Source organism: Lissotriton vulgaris, chromosome 7, assembly GCF_964263255.1.
Source record: "Lissotriton vulgaris chromosome 7, aLisVul1.2, whole genome shotgun sequence".
Taxonomy (NCBI): domain Eukaryota; kingdom Metazoa; phylum Chordata; class Amphibia; order Caudata; family Salamandridae; genus Lissotriton; species Lissotriton vulgaris.
Window position 1 is genome coordinate 1,090,943,196 of NC_141695.1, and position 26,785 is coordinate 1,090,969,980.

The 26,785-nt window shown below is 43.1% G+C and overlaps 1 protein-coding gene across 1 annotated transcript in view; it reads left to right on the plus strand.

Moving 5' to 3' along the window:
- Nucleotides 1-26,785, plus strand: part of FSTL4 (follistatin like 4) — a 2,088,981-nt gene that overhangs the window by 201,613 nt on the left and 1,860,583 nt on the right. The window contains exon 3 of the mRNA XM_086931534.1: nt 13,737-13,770. Coding sequence (XP_086787660.1) covers nt 13,737-13,770 — 34 coding nt within the window. The remainder of the gene's footprint in view (nt 1-13,736; nt 13,771-26,785) is intronic.

The following is a 26,785-nucleotide window of genomic DNA, read 5'->3' on the forward strand; positions in this document are numbered from 1 at the left end:
TAAAGGCTGCTCTTCATAAAATAGAGAGAGACCAAGAGGAAATTAAAGCAAGCATGTAGGAAGGCATAAAATCTTGCTAGGAAAAACCGCAAAAAAGAAATTAAAGAACAAGCTTGAACCAACCTCTATGAAGCATCCCTGCGCAAGGATTGTACCTCCTTTTGGCAGGCAGTAAAGGCTCAGTTTTTTCCAATAATGAGGGAGCGAAAATAGAGGTTGCTATTGATGAGAAATCAAGGATTGATTTTTTCTCCAATGTCAATAGGAATAAGGGGAATGAGGATATTATTTTAGTTCCAGACTTACAACTATCTGGAGACTCCACTGATTTTTGGCCATTAATATCAATATCACTTACAATGAAGTTTTAGCTGCCATCAATGCAAGTAAAGGAGGCAAGGCACCAGGACCCGTTGGGGTATCGGTAGACCTGTATTAATGCACCACAGATCTTTGGTCCCCCTTGTTAACCCGAGTTTTAGAAGCATGCTGTGCAAAGGGTTTTATTAAATCCTGGTCTGAGTGTGTGAATGTCCCTATCTTTAAAAATGGGATCGTGAAAACCTTGCCTGCTATCGACCCATATCCCCTTTGGACTCACTCATGAAAATAGCAGGAAGGGTCGTTCTGAATAGACTTCAAATGTGGGCAGAAGATAATAACATTGTAAGCCCGGTCCAATACGGATTTAGGGAGGGGATGGGCACAATTGAGCAGGTTTTAAATTTCTCTATTTTAATGAAGAAGTACACACAAGCAAAGGCCAGGAAGCTTTACGTGGTATTTGTTGACCTTACCACCACCTTTGATTGTGTTGCCCATAGTAGATTGTGGAAAATTTTAGAGGACTTAAAAGTTGAGCCCGCACTGGTGCAATTTTTGAGGCAATTATATGCGGAGGCATTAACCAAGGTGAGTTGTGGATTTAACAGGGAATGCAAAAAGCTGTTCTGCGTGGAGAGGGGCGTCAGACAAGGCTTCATCCTGGCCCCGTTCCTTTTCACATTATACACTAATGCACTGGAAGAGGAACTGGTGACCAGGGTGAGAGACACCCACAAATTAACAACATGCCGATTGTCTCCCTTCTCTATGCAGATGATGCTGTTCTAATGGCTAGAACTCAGCTTGGATTACAGAGAGCTCTCGCCACCTATATAAATTTTATAGACAATCGGGGCCTTAAACTCAATGTAAAGAAAATGTTTGTGATGTCATGTGGGAAGGGGAAAATCAAATGTACAAGTATGCCAGCTAGAGTGGACGGATGGAACCAACTAAAACGTTCTCTTATCTTGGTGTCCTATTTGAGTTCACAGGTTCCTGGGGACCGGCGGTCAAGAGTAGAGCCCTTCTTTTTAGGTCAATCGCGGCATAGATACATTTTTTGAAAAAAATGGGCAAAAGACCCCCGGGGATCCTCCTCAAAATCTACCAAGCCAAATGCTTAAGCATTGCAATATATGGGTCAGGAGTTTGGGTTTTTTATGATGCTTCCCCAATTCAGTTAGTTGAAAATGCTTTTTTAAGGTTTATTTTTGCCGTTCCCAGAGCACATCTGTATATAATTGCCAATGCAAATTGGGGATCTCCTACATATCTGATGTAATTAAAATGCAACCAATCTTGCTCTGGCATAGAGTTTGGACCTCCCACAGTTTAGGGTTGAGCTGAAAAATTATTAAGGATTTGATGAGATTGCATCAGGTCAAAAAAATCCCCTGGTTGATCTACGTAAGAAAATGTATAAATGATTTGAGTAGACCTGATTTTTATATTAATCCAGAAACTATGTGCTCTACACCTAGGAAAGAGTTTAAAGTTTTATGTCTGACACATCTTGAGTCTCTTAGAATTGCGGTGGAAATTAAGAAATTTTCGGTGATCCAGCATCAATTGACACTGGCCAGCCATTCCATTCAGCCTTACCTAGTGTGGTGCATCGGGGGTTATGACAGATACGTCCTCACCAGGTTTAGGTTCAATAGCTTCCATTGTTTGGTTACATTTCCTACTGTCAATGATTGGTCCAGGGATCTCTGTTATTGTCCACGATATAACACATCCGTACAATAAACAATGCATGTGACCTTTTTCTGTAAATTTTATTCTAAGGAACAAGCTAGATGAATTATGCCTTTTCTGAAGGAAGAAGCCTGGCGGCAATGTCGCCCGGCTTTCCTTTACTTACAACTACTGGATAACATGTATTGTATAGGTATTGTAACTAGACTTTTGAAAAGTATTATGAGGAAAAGAACTGGATGGATTTTAAAATTGAAAATTATGCACTGTCAGGACAGATGTTTTTATATATTGTCTTGTTAATTTCTATCTGTATGAATTGTTTTTTAATCTCTGCTTTTATGATTTTATTAACTAGAATCGAATAAAGCATTTTCTGATTTTGATTCTGGCTATCTGGCTTTGAGTGAAAAGGGCTGGGGATGTGCAGTGGCTCCAGAGAGTCTGGATGAGTCAGCGCCAGGCTGAATAAGCCTGGTCTGCATTCAGAGTGGTGGTAGGAGTAGCACCTGCACCTGAATACTCACACACTAATAACAAGCAGACTGGCTCCCCATTGCATCAACATCCTATACCTCCCCAGGGGAAGCTTAATAAGGTGAAAAGTACTTATTTCTCCTTGTTTTTCCTCTTTCTATGTATCCTGCATTGTTCTTTTCGGGCAGAGCTTACAGGTGTGCCATGGTTTCCTTAATCAAACATGTTCACCTCTATGAAATCCTCCGTGTGGGTATCGTGAGAACCAAACCACAGCTCAGCTTAGATAAACAATTGTGGCCTTGTCTTCTTCATACTCTCAATTGATTTTCTTATACTTGCTTGACCATTACATTGATTACTACTCTGCCAAGTTACAGTCTTGTGTATAGAGTTCAGAGTGAGCTTAGAGTGAAGTGGGGGTAGTGGGTACAGAATGAAGAACGTATGTAGAGGAGAAAGGGCTTGCTGTTGGTGGTGACGGATTGCCAAACAAGGTCAAGAGTCTTTACCAAACTTTGCATATTTGCAGAGGATGAGCAGGTCTTACACTATTGAATTATATTAGCTCTAGGAGCCTCTGAGAGGGTTTCATGCCACTACAAGAGCCCCATACCACATTCTGGATAGGGTCATCCTAAGTCTGTCAGTGATCCTGGGAAAATGTTGTCTTTGCAACAATCACTCTGGTTCAGAGGCTTTGGGGGAATTATGTTATGTCCATGCTTGTTGTAAGTGGAAAAAAAACCTCCAAGATTGTATCGTTTAATTGTGTGATGGTTTATTGACATGCATGTTGACAGGTAAATCCCTACATAATGTTTTGTGTTAGTAGAAGATGGTGCCATCTTGAAAGATTCTCATTATCAAAAGGTAATTTTATGGAGAGGTCTGTCTTAGATATAACTATTATGTTGAAACCCTGCCAACACCAGCAAGTGGCGTCTTATTGTGCTAGGCATGCAGGGAGGGTGTTGTCTTTCTTGCTGTTAAGACTGCATGTGCACAAGCTGTTAAAGATGTCCCCAGCACAGGCTGTCCAGGGTAAATGTAGGGAGGCTACTTGAACTGCGTGACCTTTCCTTATTGCATGCACTACCTGTAGGTTGAAAAGGTCCTTCTGGGGTGTCAGAATTTGCATTTTCTTTTTTCTTTTTCTTTTTTTTTCAATAGATCCTTTTAATGATGATAAGCTTTTTCGTGCTTTACGATAGCCCCAAATAAAGCTGCTAAAGATTCCATCAAGTTTTTTAAAAAAAACATTGTTAAGTGCTAAAGGAATAGAATGAAAAAGATATAGAAATGTCAGAAGTATTTTCATCTTAATTAAATTTATTCTGCTTATGATATTTAGTGGTAGCCTATGACATTTTTTCAGAAGCAGTTTAGTTGATTTGACAAACACATCATAATTAATGGGAATTATATTGCTAATCTTAGATGATATTTTCACCCCTAAATGGTTAGCTGCCCTACATATCCCAGTCGTTCCCCCCGGACATTTATAGTTAGCCACTATCTGAGTTTTATTCGCGTTTAGCTTGTAGCCAGAGACATTGCCAAATTTTTCTGCTTCAACCATATTATCCTCTAGTGCTGTTGTGACGTTTGAAGAGTATATTGCAATATCATCCGCATATGCGGTAATTTTCAAACAATGAGGTCCAAAGCAAAATGGGATTATCCTGGGCTGAGCCTGGAGTGCCAAAAGAAATGGCTCCATAGATAAGGAAAAGAGCAGGGGTGACAGCGGGCAACCTTGTCGGGTTCCCCGTGCAATGGGAAAGGCAGAGGACAACAGACCTAAGTAACTAATTTTAGCCGTGGGTTGATCATATAGGGCTCGAATCCAGCTAATCATTTTGCCCCTAAAACCAATGAAAGACAGCACGGATCAAAGATAATCCCACCCCACTCAGTCAAAAGCCTTTTCGGCATCTAATAAAATCATGCCGAGTGGGGAGGCTTCAGTCTCTGCAATGTCAAAAGCTGTAATAGCTGTATTAATGTGAGTTGTAGTGTCCCTGCCCAAAATGAAGCCATGCTGTTGTTCACTAACGATCTTTGGAATAATCAGAGCCAACCTATTTGCCAAAACCTTGGCAAAGACCTTCGCATCTGAGTTAATCAGAGAAATGGGTCTATATGACCTTTTTTCCTCAGCTGGTTTGTCCTTTTTTTAAGAAAAGAATTATTGTATTCCAAGAATCCGGGGCTTTCCCCTTCACCCCAATATATTGTGTTACAAGAAGAAAAAGAGAGATTATTTCCTCGATGCAGATTTTATATAATTCCACCGGTATTAAATCCTCTCCTGACGCCTTCCCCATGGGCAAAGATAAGATTGCCTGCCTTAATTCTAGCTCCGTAATATAATCCGATAGATGTTCTAAACCGGGTAAATTAAATTTCCCCTTTATATTATTTTCTAGATATTCTAAAATATCAGATGCAAGTGGTTGGTTCTCCGGTGTATAAAGGGTACTGTAATATTCCCTGAATTGGGACAGGATCTGGCCCGGTTGATTATAAATAGTTTGGTTTGCACCTTTTATGTATTTAATGCGAGTCTGAGCTCTCTCGTCCGCCACTTTGTAAGCCAGTAGCTTGCCAATCTTATCCCCTCCTTCATAGTATTGAATTTTAATCTTATGCATTTTGGCGCAGCTTTTTTCAATAAAAGTTGTTTTGAGGTTGGATTTTAAAGTTCCAAGTTTAAGCTCTATTTCCATAATATTAGTGGAGCGTAAACGAAGCGCCTCAACCAGTAAGGTTTCATATTCAATAATATCTGCTATTAATTTGTTATTCACTTTCCGACGTTCAGAGTTCTGTTTATATATATATACTGCTGCACATGGCCTCTAATACTAGCCTTGCAAGTGTCCCAGACACAGATATGAGAGGCCGTATAAATATTTATTTTAATAAATTCACACAAATGCAGCTTAATCTGAGAGATATAGGCTGTGTCAGTCATAAGGTAACGAGGGAAGGAAAACAGTATTATGTTAGTTTGATCCTCGTCATATCTGTATTTGAATAAAATAGGGTTATGATCCGATGACACCCGCGGGCATATTTCCATAGAGCTATTCTCAATTATGTGATCTGTTGCCCATGCCATGTCAATCCATGTGCAAAGTTTGTGAGGGGCTGAGTAGAACGTATACCCAGGTATGTCAGGGTAGGGAGAGCGCCATACGTCTTTAACATTATGTACTCTACTTATATCTAAAATAGCGTCCCTAACTTTGTGCATACGCTGTAAATTACCCGGTCTTGTTGTGTCCTTCTGATGATCCATAATGCAATTAAAATCCCCCATCACAATAAGTTCCCCCTCCCAGCTTAAGAGCTCCAAATTCAGTTCATCAAAAACAATAGCTTCATCTGTATTGGCACCATAAACTCCAAAAAGTACATATTTATGATTGCCAATGCTAACTTGCGCAATCACCCACCGGCCTAATTTATCAGTGCCAGTTTTAATTGTTTCAATTCTAGATCTTTTATCCTTTAATATGGCAACACCCCTAAGAGAAATCTGTTGAGAGGAACAAACTATAACCTCATATCCCAGCTGATTAAGTAGCTTTCTGTCTTTATACGAAATATGTGTTTCAGATAAAAAGATTAGCTGAGGGTTGTAAAGATTTAATTCTTCAGAAATAAGTCTTCTTTTGCCCTTGCTATTTAAGCCAGCTACATTCCAAGCTAAGCATTTTAATAAATGCATTTTAATCGAGAATTTAAGCCAATTTCGCCACACTGTATATTAACCAACAGAGAAAATAATACAAAAAAGCAACAACATCTTCCTTTCAAGTTAGAACCTTTATCACCAAGTGCTGACTTTTTAAATGTTTTCACCCCTCCCCAAATGACCGCCCCTCGGAGAACCTGGGCCCACCCCCTCCCCCCCTCTCCCTCAACCCAGAACAAGAGGGAGCACCCTCTGTATCTGCTGCCATTGAAATAGGCAGCTCAGAGCAAAACAGCACCAGGGCTACTTGACCGCCCAGTTTTTTTTTCTTTTTGTTATTTTTTTTTCCTTCCACCCTTTCTTTCCTTTCTTTCTTTTCCCCTGAAAGTGCTTTGATTACGGTCCCCCTGGGGTCTAAAGGAGCCAAAGAGAAACAAGAAATACATAATAGTTTCTAGGTTAAACCCAAAGTCTAGCTCATATTAGATAGTGTGCTCTGAGCTTCTTTCTCATCCGAGAAGTAATATGTATGAGCTCCTTTGATGACTTTAAGGCGGGCAGGCTCCTGCAAAAACTCTTGTGCCCCAGTAACTTTAAAAGGATCTATTAATTTTTTTAATCTCCATCTCCTATCCATAGTGAGTTTGCTCAAATCTGAACGAACAAATAAAGACATATCCTCAAACTTTATGGGAGAGTTGGGGCGTGCTTTACGAGCTACTGCCTCTCTCAGCAGAAAATTCCCGAAATAAATAATAAAGGGTCTAGGATATTTGCTATCCCTTTTCTTCTGAAAGGGGGTAAGACGGTGGGATCTCTGAACCTGAGAATCCCAGTCCCAGTCATCTAAATCAGGTAGAGCTTTATTTAATAATTTCACCACATATGCTCTTGCATCAGACCCCTCACCGCCTTCCGGAACACCAAAAAGTTTCAAATTAGATCTACGTTGGTGGTTCTCCAGGTCCTCGACCTTCAGTTGTAGAGCAAGAATCTAGCTTTCGTGATCTTTCAGAGAAGACTCAATGTGAGCTGAGTTTTCTTCGATACCAACTACTCTTTGCTGAAGGTCCTTAATTTCCTGTGACATCCCGCCTAATTTAAAGTTCATTTCTATCAATGAGTTCTGTAGTTTGGTATTGTCCCCTCGTAGTTGCAGAAAATTCTCTTGTGCCTCCGCACGATGGCAAGTTAAAGTATGTAGGATTATCTCGAGAGACGAAAGTTCAGTACCCTGTTTCTCAGAACCATCTGGCAAGGTGCCATTAGGGGAGTCCAGGCGCACAGGAAGCGTACAAGTTGATATGCCGGGGTCATGGTCTGATATTTCAAGACTTACAGGGGAGGTCTCCGGTGCAGGGCTAGGCGCCAGACACGTAGGACTAGGGAGTGAAACCGAATCTACATCCAAATCTAATGCTGGTGCAGGTGCAGGGAGGTCTTGCAGCGATGGGTGAGAGCTCGCAAGCTTAGCCTGGAACCATTACTTAAGAGGGCTCTTATCCAGGTTCAGAATTTTTTTCATAGTTGAAACAGGGTTGACTAAGGATAAACCTTCTGCTGGTATTCTTTTCCCTTTCTTGTTCCTATTCTTGTACTTTTTTTTTTGTTTAGCCTTTCCCCTTCGGTCCGCCATATATTTAGCTGTTTCTACATCGGCTCTTACCCCTGTTTCATACTCTTCTCCTTCCTCATATTCAGAGCCCTCATAAGAAGAATCTCCTTTGTCTTCGAGTTCATCCTCGACATTGCGATCTTCACCCCCGCTCCGGAGGATAGCACAATCTGAGTCACAGTTGTCAAGCTGGTAGCACTTTTCCCCAAGGTAGTTTCTAGGGTATCAGCTGTGTCCCCTTTGCCTTTGACTAAAGAAATATTAGTCTCTTGAGGGACAGAGTCAGAGCCATCTCCTATCACTGCTGTACTTAATTGAGCCGCTATGCCAGATGTATCAGTTTTATCACGATGTATAATTTCCCGGGACCCCTCCTTCTCGCTTTCCTTTTCCAAATTTAAGGGTGCTCCCCTATTCCCTTCTAAAGTAGGGTCCAAGTTAGTGTTTGCTTGTTTGGTAGTTTTAGCTAATACTACTTTAGAGGAAAGCATATCATCAACGATCAATACAGGAGGGCGTAGTACCTGTTTATTTTCCCCCGTATCCTCCGTAGCTCCAGCTGATGATTTTGTTATGACGACCGGCGGAGTTGGAGGAGTCATCGTTGTTATCATAGCTGTGGTCGTGGTCGTAGTTGTAATCCGGGCTGGTGATTTTGCCGCTTGGTCAGTCAGTACAGTTTTAGTAGCCCGAGTAGACCTGGGCAAGTTTTTTGGGGCCATCGCCTCTATTATCGTCAGATTCAGCAAGCTCTTCTCCTTCTCTGTCTCCGCGGTCCGAGGCACACTCACCCGTCCGAACCGCAGCCCCGACCAGCTGAGCACAGATCTCCGATCTGGGTGAATCAGGTACCAGGTAGACTGCTGCAAGAAACGGCGTATCAGCCAAAAGCCACAGCATTCGGCGTCCCTCGAGCAGAACAGCAAGACAGCAATGTAGTTAGGTCAGGTCAGCAAAATAGCCACACCACAGAAAACACCAGCCGTTCCCGACAGGCAGAGAGCACGCCGATGTACGTGAGTAACCCCTTGGCTCCAAAGCAGAAAGAAAGCAATTTCGCTGTTTTTTTTTTTAGACAATGCTAAGCCCAGGGGGTAGAATCCAGAAGCGTGGGGCCCCCTGCAGGGTTGGATAACCCCCAAGACATCGGAATCGGGCGGATCAACAGGAGCCCCGGCGGCTGCTGTGCTCTAAGGCGTCCTCACTCCGCCATCTTGGACACTGTGGCAAGCATTTGCATTTTCTAATGTCAGAGAGAGCATATTTGGTAATTTGTGCTTTGTATTTGGTTTTGTGTGTAATAAAGTATGTTTCCTTTTTATCAGAAAATGCGCTGAAGGAAAGCAAAGTTACCAAATTACTTATTAATATTGGTTGTTGTATTCCTAAATTCTGACTGTGTGGCCTGTGGCACCGACTCCGATTAAGATTTGGACTCTTTGCCTCACTACTCTGAGAGTCAAGTGCTAAAAAGTTTATTTGGTTTCCAGTTTTTTTGCCTGCTGTACCCAAATTGTGCGGGGTTTTAGAAACTAATTGTTACAGTTGAGGGTTAAATAATTTCTGACTGCCTGGGACTCTCAGACTTAGATTTCTTACGAATGTTTTTTTAAACATTTGGGCCTGATCAATATTTGCAGTTTCTCTAGCATCACCCAAGGATTACCATGCAAATATCAGTATTTTGGAATGGCATTTGGAATAATATGCGGGTTGTAGCATTACGGCAATTATTTCTGCCTGTTTCTGTGACAGGGCCTGGGACCATTTTTCATAGGCTGTTAGCATGAGAAATGATGCTAAGATTTAATCACACCCTGTACTTTTGTGTGCAGTAAAACCTACACCTTGAAATTCTGTTCGGACCGAAAACGGGAGCTTTAATCCAGCACAGTTATCAGCCACCCAGTGGCCCATTTTATCCAGAGCAGCATGAAGATTTCATAAGTTACTTGCATTACATTTAGCTGAAATCTAGTTCACTTGAAATTCTTTATTTTGCTGCACCTGTTACTGGTTTAAGACCCACTGCTTGCATCGTACAAGTCTACCTGTCTCTATGGTATATGGGGTTTTAGTACTTACTAGATAATTGGTGAAACAATAAGTACGTTTTACTATAGGGAAAAGAGGTGACATAAATGAAGTCAACTAAATTAGCGAATTTTCACCTTGAGTCATTTAAAAGCAGACGATTTAATAATGTGTGCAATCCCTAGAGAAAAGCTTGAGTGCTTTCCCTATCAATCTGAATAAAGATAGTAATTGCTGCCCTTCCAACAAAACAATTACATGTTATGAGGGAACAGACACACACGTAGAGATGGCAATCTGCCATTGTATTCACAATTGTTCTCCTGCAGAATAATACATACGTTTTCTTTCTGAATAACAAACATTCAATTCCAAAATGATTTTGAAAAAGTTTTAGTTCCAAAATATGTTCAGACACAAATGTTGTTGAGTTAATGGCATGGTGTTAGTGTTAGGTGAATTTCCAAAGTAAGGAAACCTTTTGTTTGTTTACTTAAAATAATAACAAAATCAACCTAAAGGCCTATAACACAAATGTACTTTTGGCTTTAAACCTAATTTTACGTCTGCTACGAATTCATAAAGTGATTCCTGGTGGGTGTAAACTCATTTGCTGTTGTACATTTCTCTGTTTCTCTGTAATGAGTGTGGAGAAATCCACAGTATTAAATCCCACTTGAGGGGTGTAAAGTGGGCATTTAAAGATGTGGTTTGCCTTGGAGGCTTAGGAAAACCTGCAAGCATGAATCTTATGGGCATTCACAGACCCCATTTGACTCTCTCTCCCCTAGGAATAGTCGGAAAATTACTCGAGCAATGTCTATAGTAATTCACCTTCCAGGACAGAAAGAGGAATTGATTAAGCCTAGATTTGCTGGGGGTGTAGAGGAAGACATTTCTCCATTGAGAAAAATGTTGTGCTCCTAAAGGAAAACAATGTTAAATTACACAGGATGCTCCACTCCACATGTGTGGACTTCTGCTATACAGAACTCTTCACAGAAGGAAAAAGGAACCCAAAAAAATAGTTGTATACAATTCCCAATGAACACCTGGAAACCTGTGCCTGTCACAGCTTTTCATACCATGGAAAAATATTAATCAATTAATGTATGAAGACAGTGACAAAATAGATAAGACAACCCCTGAAGGGCCTTATTTTTATGTTGTTTGAGCTTCTCTGAGCTTGCAGCACTTTTAAAATCTTTGGGTTATTACATTTGTGGCATGGTCAAATGTCTTGAAGGTTTAGAAAGTCCTATATTTATTCCAATGAAGCAGTGTATGCTTCATGTAACATTGTAAGAGAAGAGTTAGAATATTTCGGAGAACAAACTGATGTAAGAAATAAAACTTTAGGCAGAGAAATAATGTGAGAGGGACCCTTATAAGCCAAAAGGATAGGGTTCTGTATTAAACTAAAATATATATATATATATTCCCCCCCCGCGGAAATCACCTTAATCCACATTCATCATACTTCCACTCATACTCAGATATAATCCCAAACACACATATATATACATATATCTATATCTATATATATATATCTATATATCTATATATATATATATATATATATATATATGTGTGTGTGTGTGTGTATATATATATATACTAGCAGCCCGTCCCGACCTTGTCCGGGAGCAATCAGGCTTCCCTGACCCCCGGCTGCTCTGACATTGTCCAGCACTTCGGGCCCCCGCCCGCCCCGTCCCCCGCCTGCCCCAACATTGTCCCCCGGAGCCCTAAAAAGGCGACATATGATAGTCACAGCAGTGCACTATAATGTAAAACCGTCTCACTGTATTGCAGCTATTACTCCAGCCTTTGCCTGGAAATTACCATTTCCATATGTTTAGAGTGGGGATAAACCGAACCAGATTTCCTGGCTTTCCTTCGGGCTACTTGCTTTCCCCGTCCCCGCCCGCCCCTTCCCCCGCCTGCCCCGACCCCCGCCTGCACCGACATTGTACCTGGGAGCCTTAAAAAGGCGACATATGATAGTCACAGCAGTGCGCTTCGGGCTGTTTGCTTTCCCCGTCCACATGAAAAGTGCCACGAAAAGAGGGCACATTTAAACACTGCTCCGAGGTTGACGGATCACTTTCGCCTGATGGGTCTCTTTGAGCGGGGTTTACCCTTGACGAAGCTTGGTGTGCCGAGATTCCATCATGGTAACATAATGCCCGCGTGTCAACCTAATGACCCTTAAATCTGAAACGCTGGCGCTCTGCAGTTCAACTTCCTGAGCTGTCTTTGAGGTAAAACTAATGAGCATGATCGTGGTAGTTTGGAGCCTAACATCACCCCGTCTCCCGCCTGCCCCGACCCCCGCTGCCGTACCTCAGCCGCCGCTCCTCAGTCCACCGCTCAACGCTGAAATGCTGGCGCTTTGCAGTTCAACTTCCTGAGCTGTGTTTGAGGTAAAACTAATGAGCGTGATCGTGGTAGTTTGGAGCCTTACATCACCCTGTCCCCCGCCTGCCCCGACCCCCGCTGCCTTTCCTCAGCCGCCGCTCCTCGACGCTCGTCACCGCTCCTCCCCCGTGCCATGTCCACCGCTCCTGGACGCCGCTCCACCCCGTGCTCTTGACGTCAGCTCGTAGGTCGCGGCCGGTGCTACTTCGAGGGGACTACTTTTTTTATAATGTAAATTTTTGAAATGTAACGTATTTTTTAACTTTATATAGCCTATGTCCATCTGCACACCCTGAGGATTCCAACGATGTATCGGGTGTGTGGATTGGTGCTGTGGTTCCCGAGTTTACCCGCCTCAAAGCCTCAAAGTTCTTCTTTTGTAATAGTAGTATAGATATATATATATTCACTGAAATAACATAGGTTTCAGGGACGTTATAGTTAGTTGGACATTTCACTCATATAAAACCAGATATTCGGCTGTTATAGTTAGAAGAGCTGACTATAACTCGCGCCCCCGCAATGCACTGCTGATGACATAACTTATTACATAACTCATGACATGTTCAGTAACATCACTGATGACATCTCAAATGACATCACTGGTGACCACACTGATGACATCATCCACATGATCATCTGATGCACCTCCTCACAGCCTAATAAAACCTTTCATACACCCACTCTAAAATACAGACTACCAATATCGAAACCATAGACACACCAATAGCAGTTAGTATATACCCTCTCAGTGATTCATACGTCTACACACACATCCACCCACTAAACCATACAGTCGTTCATACAAGCAGTCATTCATCAATACAGCCACTGATATATCCACTCATGCACACATATAGACAATCACACACTGCCACTCACCCAAAGAGTTACTCAAAAACCTAGTCAATCACCCAAAAATTGAATAACACTGCCACTTACTCACCTTTACATTTATACACACACCACATCACTTATTCATACAGATAAGTACTGCCTTCAACAATTACTGACATCTCCCTGCGTCATGGAATGATGCTTTAATAATCCTGATTCTGAAACCAGGGAAATCCCCATCGAGCTGTGGGTCATATAGACCTATATCAATATTGAACGTAGACTATAACATTTTTACTTCAATTTTAGCAGCAATATTAGGCCTTATGGCCTATAATAGTGTTATATCACTGTGTAATTGCTAGATTAACTTGTTTTCAAGCCAATGTACCACGGGAAAGCCCTCTGAATTGTTTTAATACTATCAAGTACATTTTTAATAAAACATTTTTGTATACAGGTACAAGATAAATATAAGGCCTTACATTTGTTACAACCTCACTTCAAGATGAATTTTCCCATGCTGAGTGATAGTGGCTATATTTGGGTTATATGGATGTAGATTTGTTTTATCACTTCACGCAATGCATTCTACTTACCTACATTTCCTTTTCCTTTTAGGACTCAGCAAGACTCAACATTACAAGAAATAAAGGTAAGGGAATAACTGTGTTGGTTCAGTGTCCTTAACTGTGTACCTCTTAAGTGCCCTGGCAGTAACATTTAAAAGACGACTGCACTATATCAATTTACAAAGCGCTGCAGAGTGATGTCTTCTGAATTTTAAAGAGGAATTTCTATGTACCGAGCTGGTGACATTTATCTGCAGTATTTCATGAAACTCAAGTTTAATCCAGGTATTGGCATTTTAAAACCGTTTGCTTGTTATCAAACAGTACAAGCACACTTGGTGAATTGTGCTTTTGATAGTCTTTGGTTTGATTAAAACGTGCAGACGGGCCGCAGATCTAGGAAAATTAATGGTAATTGTGCGTGTTCAGAAATACAGTGCTATTGAATGGTTAAAGTTTTGCAGTTGCAATTGAGTGCATTTTTAAAAATATTGTTTCATGGTATGTGAATATTTTACTCTGCTTGACTACACAGAATGTGTCAACAGACAAAGTACTATGACCAAATTACAGTGACCGGCATGATTTCACTTAATACATAACGGATTTCATATAACTTACTTTTTTGGGTACCTTTTTGCTGGACTAATTTAGTAATTAGAATTGTCTTGTAAAGTCCCAGTAAAGCACTGCAAACTGTTGGCAGTATGATGTATCTACCTCTGCATAGACATAGGTGATAAATACTGCATGCAGATTATAGTTGAACAGACTATATTTCTCATTAATTGATAGATAATCTATGAGGTTTCTAACTTCTAATTGAGTTAAGAAGATATGTATCTTTGTCAAATTAGCAGTCATTCACAGGTTTTCAGTTTGGCCTAAGGCCAAAAAGTTTCCGAGTTTAATTGTGCATCCTTTTTTGGGCACAGCATGATTTAATGAGTTAATCGTTGATCATAGGACTGGCTGGCTTTTTCACATTCTAATTGGTACGCCTCATGTGGTCTCTGATAGGGTGCTTCATCCATGTTTTCACCCTTTATGTGCCATATCTCTGGTTTTAAGATCATGTGTATGCCCTTTACGGTTAACATAGATGCAGTGTCATGTGCAATATCTTATTCTCATTCAGGAATTTTTTTTAATGTAAATATCACAAGGGTATTACCGTCTTTATGTGCTGAAACCATACTACTGTTTTATTTGATTGGATTCAATTGTAGCTATTTCTTCTATCCGTCTTCCTCGAATGTTTTGATGGCTATATATTGATCAACTGTTTGATTAGATAACGAAGATTTTACTGAAACACCACATGAACTTAAAATGAGTTACTTAAACGATTGCTGAAAGTATCCAAAAAAGTACTATTTTTTGATACCGGAAATAGTTAATTAAATTCCCCTTAATTCATATTTTGCTCTAGAAAATGTTATATCTTTCAGATAGTTTATTATCTTTATTTTTTTCTTTTACAATTTGCTTGAAGTTTATTGACAAAATAAGAAAATGTTGACATTTATATTTTCCAGGGATTGTGGAAAAACTGTTATTCTGCGTATTGCTGTGACAGAATCATGGCTGTGGCTTGTGCTGTTTCAGTGATCAGCATCTTCCCACCACAGCAGGATTTATCATTGTTATTGGACCACTGATTTTCAAATTAAGTTGTGTTCACAAACACTTTTGATTCTTATTCAACTTTCAGGCCGTCAGGAATCTTCCTTGCTCTGCAGTACTCAACAGTAAAAATACAAGGAATGATGGTTTCTATTTTTTTTTTTATAACAAATATTTTTCCAATTTCCTCTTTAATGGAACTGAATGGTTTTATTTTCATTTTCAACAGTCAGAGTTGGGGAGCCACTAATGTTAAAAAAGATTTCTCAGCACACTAATACGGGATTGTGAATGTATTCACACATTGTCACAGTATAGGAGAATGTTAGAATATCTTAAACAGAAATATCACCTGACAAAATATTGTGTCCTAAATATTGATTGGACCTCCTAATATTTACTCGAAGAGGGTGATCATTTATTTCATGACATTTAGCATACAATATGTCTGTCAGATGATATTTTCATAATGATATTCTGGTTACATACCCACAAAAATACTTGTCAACCAAGTGCCTGATACTTAAAAGGAATTATTGTGTGTGGAATGTCTGACACTTCAAACACTGGAAACCATTTCAGTTTTCAAGGGCAGTTTTCAAAAGGGCAAGTGGTATTGCTTCTGCCTTGCAATTCTGAAAGTTTTCACAAATGATTTGTGAAGATGTTGGTACCCACATAAGATGGAATGGTTAGTTCTTGCTGAGGGCATGCAGTAACAATTTGCACAGTGTAAGATGTCGAATTTGGCAACTTGCACTCTTCTTGTGCAATCTGCCGTTATTTAGGAGGTGCAGACGGACCTCATAGATAACTCAAACCACTCCCCGATTTCTCATTGAGGCCCACTACAAATTGGAACGTTGAGATGGTCTGTTGTCCCTTGCAGTGCTTCATACCAGAATACAGAACGTTTTAATTGGAGAGTCAATCCATTTCCTGCCTCATTAAAACTCACGAGACATTTGGAATGTAGATTATTTTTTTTAATGTATTTATTTTAGAGCAGCTTTGTGCATGGCATGCAACGCAAAGGGAGATGACAGTCTCACTGCAAGGCAGAAATTCCACAGTAACAATTCTTTTTGTTCATTTTGCCTTGGATTTTTGGTGAATGTGCTATACTCAAAAGTTTTTCGCAAAACAAAAATCATGTTATTCTTAAACTGACGAGAAATCAAGTCATTAAAAAAACTATTATTGACCTTCGCAAGGAAAAGGGGATACACTTGATTTTGAAGAACTCAACAATTATGGGCATTAATCAGAGTGTCTCTTTAACCCCTTCACTGCGGCGGCTATTCCACCTCAGTACTAAGGGGGGAGGGCGGCCGAGCGGCGGGCGCATGCTGGTGACGGAACCGTTCCGTCACCAGCGTCGGTTGCGCTGTGCTTATGACGGAGCGGTTCCCTCATGGCCTCGCCCGCTCAATAGAACGCCCAGCGCAGGCGCGGAATCCACGCCGCGCAGGCGCGTTTGGCGGGCCATGACGGAACCGCTTCGTCATCAGCACAGCACCACCGCGGCTGATGACGGAGCAGTTCCGTCATCAGCAGGGGAGGGGTTAATCCTTTATCGGGCGGAAACTGGAGTCTACTCTACACTCAATTCAGAAATACAGGCCTGCTGAAAATATAATCCTTTTTCCCACATATATTTATGGGACCAGGCAGGATTTGTGTGTAGAAATACAATATCATTCTGAGATTTGCAAACTGGAACATAGAAAATTATGCAGAATTCTCATGTTATGTAGAACTTGAAATAGGGAGAAAATACCACACTATGCATATATTGAAGGCAGTGGTAATCACTAATCAGTTTGTAGTACTTTGCTTTCATGATTTAATTGGCATTCTCCCTGACCAATTAGTTCCCAGTTGTGTTACTCCTTTAATTTGTGTGGTTTTACACTTTGCTGGAATACTGGGAACCTTAATATTGTTTTTTACTGTGTCATAGCTCGGATTACATAAATCCCAGATGTGGTTCCCAGGATACTTCAGGAGCTTTTTCTTCTAACTTCCACTGTTTGTATAGCATGTGGGGATGCGCTTGAACCTTCATTAACCTATTTAGGCTATAAGGGGCATATTATCAAGAACTGCATTAAAATTATCACCATTTAAGGGGCAGGAAACTGCAGCTAAAGCGGCGACAATGGGCTTGATAATATGCCCTTGTGAATTGCCATAGAAACCCAGGTTCACACCAGAACCTTCTATGGGAATTCACAAGGGCATATTATCAAGCCCATTATCACCGCTTTAGCGACAGTTTCCTGCCACTAAATCAGTGTTAATTTTAACGCCGTTCTTAATAATATGCCCCTTAGTGCGTAAGGCAGATGGTTTGAGAATGGTGTTCTGTTGCTTCAAGAGGGACATTTAGGGAAGGTCTTCCCCTTTAAATTCAGTAGTACAAATGACGTGCCACTTCGGGCTATGCTTACTTTCACAAATGCCACCTTTCTGAAATGATGTACTACTTGTCGGTGCTCCATGACACTCTGTACTTCCACGCGGCTGCCTGGAAATCAGTCAATAGAGAAATATATATAGTTATCAGGAATGTTCATTTTCTATGACAGATGTTTGCTGTGCTTCCAGGAATCCTACTTAATTTGTCTTTGCATAATGTGAAGTGGATGAACTTAATTAAACAGATTAATAGATCCCCCTATTCTTTCTTGGCAGCTCTTTCAAACACTTGAAAGGCACAGCCTTAAGTGATATGAGTGCAAACAAATACTGTTGGAATGCTGCCTGGAGTTACAAGATTGCAAAGAATCACATTCATCGCAACTATTGTAGCGTATTAGTAAAATAATTTTTTTCTTTTCCTTTTGGAGAACCTGAATGAAACGGATTAGAAAGTTAAAAGAATGCTTTTGTTTCTTTCATTGATTTTGTGCCTAAAAGCCACGAGTTTAATGGTGTGTTCACTTATCGGCGTGTAAATGTTTGTCTCAAATTGGCAAATGCAATTAACTTTACCAGAAATGTAAGTAAATAGAATTTATCTTAGCTTCTTGACCATGTGTGGCAAAATATAACACCCAGTTCTGAGAGAATCTCAGCTCAACCTCAGGTAGATATGGAACAAGCTACAGGCAGTCATGATTGAAGTGTGTTCCAGCAGCACTAGCAGTTAAGAAAGTTAAGAACACAGCACCCTAAAATTCCCCTACCATATTAGAAAAATAGAGAAAACTTCAATGGGCAAAGGACCTATGTGCAATTTCAGACTGATTCCAATGGAGGAAGTGGGTCATCTCGGTCAAAGTTTATACCTTCATACTTTGTCTCTGAAATGGAAGGAGTCTTCAAGTGGAGCACGGTTGAAGACTGTAGCATGTGATGGTCCCTCAGACTCAGATTCACCATCATCTAGCATGCACCGAAGTCACTGGATTTTCCTCTAAAAGTTCTAAATAGGGTAAATCTGGATTTCTTAGCCTCTGAGTTTGACTTCACATGTCGATATATTTGCCACCCCACCCAGGTCCAGGGTTTTAGCTTCAGATTTACTTACTTTTTTGGAAGCCAAAATTTTCTAGGGGCCCAAGGCTGGAAGTTCTAGCCAGGCACGTCTCGACAAGGCTAAATACCTACATTACAATGTTCCAGTGAACTAGTTTTAAGTAGAGTTTAAAGCTCCAAGTGGAAGAAGCCTGGGGGCATATTATCAAGAAACGGAGTTAAAATTATTACTGCTTTAGCGGTAGAAAACTGCCCTTGAGAATTCCAATAGAAGCCCATGTTTTGGTGTCAACATGCGCTTCTATTGGAATTCTCAAGGGCATATTATCAAGCCCATTAGCGACACTTTAGCGGCGGTCGCCACTAAAGCGGCGATAATTTTAACTCTGTGCTTGATAATATGCCCCCTAGTTTTATTTTACACCTTAATAGCTACCTCCCTGGTCATCCCTCTTCATCTTGTCCAGGTCCTCTGGAAGTGGAAGAAATTACTAGATTTCAGTTTTTTCAAAGTACTGCAAAAGTTCCTCCTGGTCAGTGCTGCATCCCATAGCTCTTTAAGGCAGGATTCTAGGCACCAAGTCTGTTCCTTGTTAAGTGATCAACAGTTAAAAAAAATAATTGCTCTTCCTTTGAACAGATGTAGGCTATTGTTCTCTAAATCAGAGATGTTAAGTGACCCAGCCAATTAGGTGTATGCATCTCTGAAGGCATCAGTGTTAAAACTTGAATTAGGCCAATTTTGGTACAGGAAGCATAAAGCACATTTCAACTTTTTCTCGAAATTCAGGTAAAAACTGATATCACCATTAAATCAGATTTTGAAAATTAAGTCAGGAAAAACTTCAAAGAATTTTCTTGAGCAGAGATAGGAATTAATTACTTTAATACCACATAGGCATGTTCATGGGAAGCTTTAGCAAAGCCTACAAAGTACAATGGGGTATGGGTTGTATTTCACTGTGAGAGCATACTAAACCAGTATGTAAGTCCAATTTTTATATGTTAGCATCTTGCCCTATGGCATTATGAAGGACTCTTTAAGATGGACTTATGAATATATAAAAATAGAGTTTCAATACATAGCAAAGATATTTTTCCTTGCCTTGTGTCACAGACATGTATTTGATCTGCAATCCAGTCGGAGCACAGCAAACATACGTGGGTGGTGTAAATACACAGTGCAGCCCACATATGATGTAGTAAACTGGACCTCTTGCAGATGTTTTCCCCCCATTTTTTATGCTAGTTGCTGTGGTAATTGATCTCAAAGTGTGTTGGGTCCTGCTAACCAGGTCCCACCAGTGCTTTTTCCCTTAAACTGTAACTGTAAATTAGTATACCCAATTGGCAAGTATTTTATACCCTTGTAGGTCCCTAGTATGTAGTACCAGTTGTACCCAGGGCAGGGATGTAAAAGCGGTACTAAGGCTGCAGAATTTATTGTGTTACCCTGAGAGACCCGAGTAAAACCGAAGTCTGCAGGTCTGGCATGTCTGCCTTGCACAAGCAGCTTGCCTAACTGCATCTAATAAATGTCAGTCACCCCTATGACAGACCTCTTATAGCCTAGGAGGCAGGGTGCTTAATATTATATGTGTGGTGATTTTTTTTGTGCAAGAATATATTGCGCTGTGGTAGCCTTCTTAATGTAATTCTACTGCAAGCGACCAGCGGTCCATCAGATAACATGGGCTGGCATATGGGCTTTGCCTATATATCATGCTCCATGATGGCCTGACTGATTTATTTCATGTTTGATGTCCAACACTGTGCTTTTCAACCACAGAAACCATGGTGGTGTTGAGGTTTACCAAGATGTACCTGAGTGGCACTTAAGACAGTGTGTACCAAGTTTACCCAGTGTTCTCGTGCCTTGGCGGGCATTTCCAAAGGTTTGCTGCCAAGACAGAAGTCTGACCTCATGCAGTGGAGTGTGTTCTACTCCCAGAAGCCAGAGACAAAGATCTGTGTGAGCGGGAGGTGACACTTTCTCTTACACAGGTTGACTAGTGAATATACTGGTGCAGCAATAAGCAACAAAGACTTCACTGCCACCACCTGTGTGAGCAGGAGGTGACAATTTCTCTTACACAGGTCGGATAGTGATTAGACCAGTGCAGCAATGAGCATTGAAGACTTTACTGGCACCAGTGGACAAGTAGCTTGTCCCCCACTCAAGGACAAAGCCTGCCCCTGCCACAGGCACTGTTTTTCTGGGCAGGCTGGAAATTAGCTATGCAGGCAGACCACACTTCTAGGGTGTTTTAACTGAGGTGTACAGTTGAGGATGGTTTTGGCCATCATGAACTTAGGCTATCGTGCTCTAACTAGTCTTAGTGACATACACCCACAGGATGTCATCACTACTGGGGTAGATTAGCCACAGGACTAGATACCCATTGGCTACTAGTCCTCACACCCATTAACACCAACTAAATCCAGGATTTAAGGGTACCCCAGACACCTGAACCTGATATTCGACATGATAACAAGAAGAGACCTGTTTCCACGAGAAGGCAGGACTCCACTAAGATAGGCGATAAGCTCTACATCTGTGGCAGCCAGCCTGCTTCCACTGGATATTGACTCGACCAAGGCAAGAGTCTGGTTGCAAAAGGAAGGTGAATCCCTCTGCAAACTCCAGACTTTAAAAGAACTCCTTCGGGCTAGAGAAATTAGTCCCCTGTAGTCGGTAGACACAGACCGATAAGTCCGTGAACTTGACGTCCTGTTCCCTGAGCTGTCCGGTGGGCAGCTCAAAGTCCTTGGGAAGGTGGCTTCTGGGAACTGTAATCCTGCCCTCAGTGAGGCTTAGCTTTCTACAATGTTCTCCTTGTCTTCTGGATAAAGATTTCCACAACCGGAGTGCTTGCAGGTACCATGGCTTGTTCTTGGCAAGTCAAACAACCTGCTTTACTCAATGCTTCACAAGAAGAGATTCACCTGCACAAATGAGCATCCACCCCTGTGGCTCCATCGTAATGAACATGCGTTTGTTTGTACCTGCTCCTAGCATGCCTTTCAGCTCCTCTGACCGTGGATCCATTTTAGCACCATGGTTAGCCAAGAGCACCTCTGCACCCTAGTCAACCGACCAGGTAGATCAAACCTGCCAGGAGACTCCTGGTACAGGGCCAGGTCCTTGCTAAAGTTCCAAAGGGTTTTGCTCAACTTGCCTAACAAGTACCTTTTTGCTAAGGTAACCACTACAACACTGCAAGCCTGGTTGATGGCTCCATTTGACAGCTAAAGTGCACCTTTGCACCCCGCTCCCCTGAGCCAGGTAAAATTGTGCTAGCTGTCATTAATTGGTGTAGGGACTAACGGCCTTAACTCCTAGTGAGTTCAGTTGAGTTCAATCTCAAAGTAACTCATTGCATATATGTGTTTTTCCCATTGTTCGCAACGATAATGTTTTCACATTGCAAAGTACTGATTTATTTAAGGTTTTAAAACTGATAACTCCTGTTATACCTTATGTGATAGCATGACAGTGGGGCTCTCCTGGAATTAACTTTGTGGGATCACCAGACCAACCTGATCAATATGGTAAGCACAGATAAGGGTTGATGACCAATCATTATTCTCATGCAAAGGATTCAGTGCACAGAGGCTAAAACTGAGAGTGATAGGCATTTCTATACTGGTATTGTGACTGACCAAGGCAATGTCCATACACATTCTAAAACATGAAACAGCATCTTTCACCCTAGAAGTAGCTGACATTTGAATAACCTAGAAGACCTGGTGGGCAGGATACTCATGTGCCACTGTTAGAGCTATACCAGGGAAAGTCCATATGCATGATTCTACATGGGGAGAGGCAGTGTTTAAACATTCATTGCCTGTACATTTCTCGCTCCTTATCTTAATGTACCCCTCATGTTGCCTCTGAAGAATACCACCAGCCCAAGAAAAAGTGCATTTATTTCTCTATTGTACCAAAGATGACATAGCTTGTCAATGTTTTCGTTCTTTATCAATTATTCATCTCTGCCTCACCATCTGCCAGATTTTCACTCACAATCTGCAGACATGCAAAGCCAAGCATTTTACATCTATCCTTCCACAATAAAACCAATCATTACCTCACAGAGGGCCTGCATAACCAATGAGCTAAGTACTGAGAGAGCAGGGTTTTATATATCTCAATTTGCATGGATAACCATTAAATAACCCTCACCCCTGGTCATACGGACATTTGCTAGTCAATATGTTGAAGTATAAAGGAGCAATCATCTACATTAAACACATAACAATAAATAATTAAAGACTTTTAGTACAGCCAATAAAGAGAATTAGAATGAGTTAAAAGGTTTTCATTTTCTACTCTTTTCGTTTTTCATTGTTTAATCAATAAGTATTTATCCTATAGATCTCAGCATTAAAGTAAATATAATCCAGTAATCAATATTTGATTACAAAATAGAATTCAATATTCATTATAATAAAAGTTAATAATCAATCAATCAATCAATCAATCAATCAATCACAGCATTTATATAGCGCGCTACTCACCCGGAGGGTCTCAAGGCGCTTGGGGAGGGGGGGTCCGCTACTGCTCGAACAGCCAGGTCTTGAGCTGCTTCCTGAAGGCGAGGTGGTCTTGGGTCAGGCGGAGGTGGGTCGGGAGGGAGTTCCACGTCTTGGCGGCGAGGTAGGAGAAGGATCTTCCTCCTGTGGTGGCTCTTCGGATGCGGGGGACGGCGGCGAGGGCGAGGTTGGTTGATCGAAGCTGGCGTGTGGGAGTGTAGAAGTTGAGGCGGCTGTTGAGGTATCTTGGGCCTTGGTTGTGTAGGGCTTTGTGTGTGTAGGTGATGAGTCGGAACGTGATTCTCTTGTTGACCGGGAGCCAGTGTAGGTCTCTCAGGTGTCCGGAGATGTGGCCGTGTCGGGGGATGTCCAGGATGAGTCTTGCTCAGGCGTTCTGGATTCGCTGGAGTCTCTTCTGGAGTTTGACAGTGGTTCCGGCATAGAGGGAGTTGCCGTAGTGCAGTCGGCTGGTGACGAGGGCCTGGGTGACTGTCTTCCTGGTCTCGGTGGGGATCCACCGGAAGATCTTACGTAGCATGCGCAGGATGTTGAAGCATGACGAGGAGACGGCGTTGACTTGTCTGGTCATGGAGAGGGAGGAGTCCAGGATGAAGCCCAGGTTGCGTGTGTGGTCTGTTGGTTTGGGCGCGCTGCCCAGGGCAGGGGGCCACCAGGAGTCATCCCAGGCAGAGGGCGAAGATCCTAAGATGAGGACTTCCGTCTTGTCTGAGTTCAGTTTCAGGCGGCGATTCTTCATCCATTCGGCTACGTCTTTCATCCCCTCGTGAAGGTTGGCTCTGGCGGCGGCGGGGTCGTTGGTGAGGGAGAGGATCAGCTGGGTGTCGTCGGCGTAAGAGATGATGTTGAGGTTGTGTTGGCGTGCGATGGCCGCAAGGGGGCTCATGTAGACATTGAAGAGGATGGGGCTGAGCGAGGAGCCTTGAGGAACGCCGCAGATGACTTCGGTGGCTTCTGATCTGAATGGGGGGAGGCAGACTCTCTGTGTCCTTCCGGCGAGGAAGGAGATGATCCATTCTAGTTCCTTCTCCTGGATTCCGACGTTGCTGAGGCGCTGCTCTAGGGTGCGGTGGCAGACAGTGTCGAAAGCCGCGGAGAGGTCCAGGAGGATAAGGGCCGCTGTTTCCCCGTTGTCGAGCAGGGCTCGGATGTCATCAGTGGCTGCGATGAGGGCGGTCTCGGTGCTGTGGTTGACCCGGAAGCCGGACTGCGAGTAGTCGAGGGATCCATTTGTCTCGAGGAAGGCGGCCAGCTGCTTGTTGGCTGTCTTCTCGATGACTTTGGCCGGAAACGGGAGGAGCGAGATGGGGCGGTAGTTTTTGAGTTCGGTGGGATCCGCTGATGGTTTCTTCAGTAGAGCGCTGAATCCGGCATGCTTCCAGCTCTCCGGGAAGGTTGCGGTGTCGAAGGAGGTGTTGATGATGTCCCGCAGGTGGGGCGCGATGACGGCATCGGCCTTGTTGAAGACGTGGTGAGGGCAGGGGTCGGTTGGAGATCCGGAGTGGATGGAGTTCATCGTGCGTAGGGTTTCCTCGGTGTTGATCGGGGTCCAGGCGCAGGGTGGTGGTAGGGGGTGCAGGTGCTGTCGTGGGGTGCGCTGGCTGTGTGCTGAAGCTGTTGTGTATGTCCGCGATCTTGTTGTGGAAGTAGGAGGCGAGGGAGTTGCAGAGGTCTTGTGATGGGGTGATGTCGTTGTTTCCGGCGCTGGGGTTGGAGAGCTCTTTGACGATGTTGAAGAGTTCCTTGCTGTTGTGGGCGTTGTTGTCCAGTCGTTCCTTGAATGCGGTTTTCTTGGTGGTGTGGATCAGTTGGTGGTGTTTTCGAGTGGCAATCTTGAGGGCGGTCATGTTGTCTGGTGTTGGATCTCTGCGCCAGGCTCTTTCGAGGGTTCGGCAGTTCCTCTTGGAGCTCTTGAGTTCGTCGGTGAACCATGGAGCTTTCTTGCTGCCGGGTCTGCTGGGCGGGGTCTTCAGCGGGGCAAGGTCGTCTGCGCAGTTGCTGATCCACTTCGTGAGGTTGTTGGCGGCCTGGCTGGGGTTCACTGAGCTGGCGGGGGGGTCCTGGCTCAAGGAAGCGGCGAGCTGGTCGGCTGTGATCTTGTTCCATCTTCTGTGTGCAACCTGTTGCTGGTGGTGGTGGATCGTGTTCTTTCTGTAGCTGAAGTGGACGCAGCTGTGGTCCGTCCAGTGGAGTCCGGTGGCGTGGCTGAAGGTGATGTCCTTGCTGGAGGAGAAGATGGGGTCGAGTGTGTGTCCGGCGTAGTGGGTGGGGGTGGTCACCAGCTGCTTGAGACCGAGGGTGGCGAGGTTGTCCAGCAGGGTGGCGGTGTTGCGGTCGTTGTTGTTCTCCAAGTGGAAGTTGAGGTCCCCGAGGAGGATGTAGTCAGCGGAGGGGAGAGCGTGCGGGCTGATGAAGTCGGCGATGTCTTCACTGAATTGTGTGCGTGGTCCCGGGGGTCTGTAGATGATGGTGCCTCTGAGTGTGGTCCAGGGGTCGGTGTGGATCTGGAAGTGCAGGTGTTCGGCGGTTGTGAGGGTGTCGTCGGAGTTGCTCGTGATGCGGATGGTGTTCCTGTGGATGATGGCAATGCCTCCTCCGGTCTGGTTGCTGCGGTCCCTCCGGATGATCTTGTAACCGTCTGGGATGGCGATGGCGATGGCGGGCGCTGAGGAGGCGTTCATCCAGGTTTCCGTGAGGAAGGCGACGTCTGGTGATGTTGTGTCGAGGAGGTTCCAGAGCTCGACGGCGTGTCTGTGGATGGAGCGGGTGTTGAGCAGGATGCACTTTAGGTGGTTGCTGCTGGTTCTCGGCTTGGTGGGTGCTGGTGCGGTGCAGGTGCGGATGCAGGAGAACTTGCAGGAGTGGCAGCTAAAGGGTCCGTGGGTGCGCCTTGCGGTGGCTCGGTAGCATCCCGGGATCCGGCCGGTGTTGAGTGCGTTTAGTTCGGTGGTGTCGTAGGTCCGGCGGGTGGGCTGGTGTCTGCGGGGGCCAGGGGTCCTGGCGCTGGCGCTGGGCACGCGTCCAGGCGCGGACGGGCGCAGAATGGTATAATACAGCAAACTTAATCAATAAAGGAAATTTCCCAATCTAAACTTTGTAATTTATTAGAGGAAGGTGTCAGTTCATATACCAAGTAAAGCATTCTGATGAGAGAATTAATGTAAAGGCCTAAAACTGTAGCATATCAAGTTAGCCAGAATTCACAGCTATGGATCAGCAAACATCAAAGAATTAGGCTAAGCAACCTCTCATGTAGAGATGTATAAGAAACTCAAAGATGAGTCTCCAGTCAGAGAGTCGGAGAAAGAAATCCTGGATCAACTCTAGGAACAAGCACACACAATGTAGATGTTAACATTTTCTCCGTTCTCATCCATGTCAGCCAATTGGATTGTAATAAGCTCCTTGGAAGGTCAACTCACAATTTTTATATGT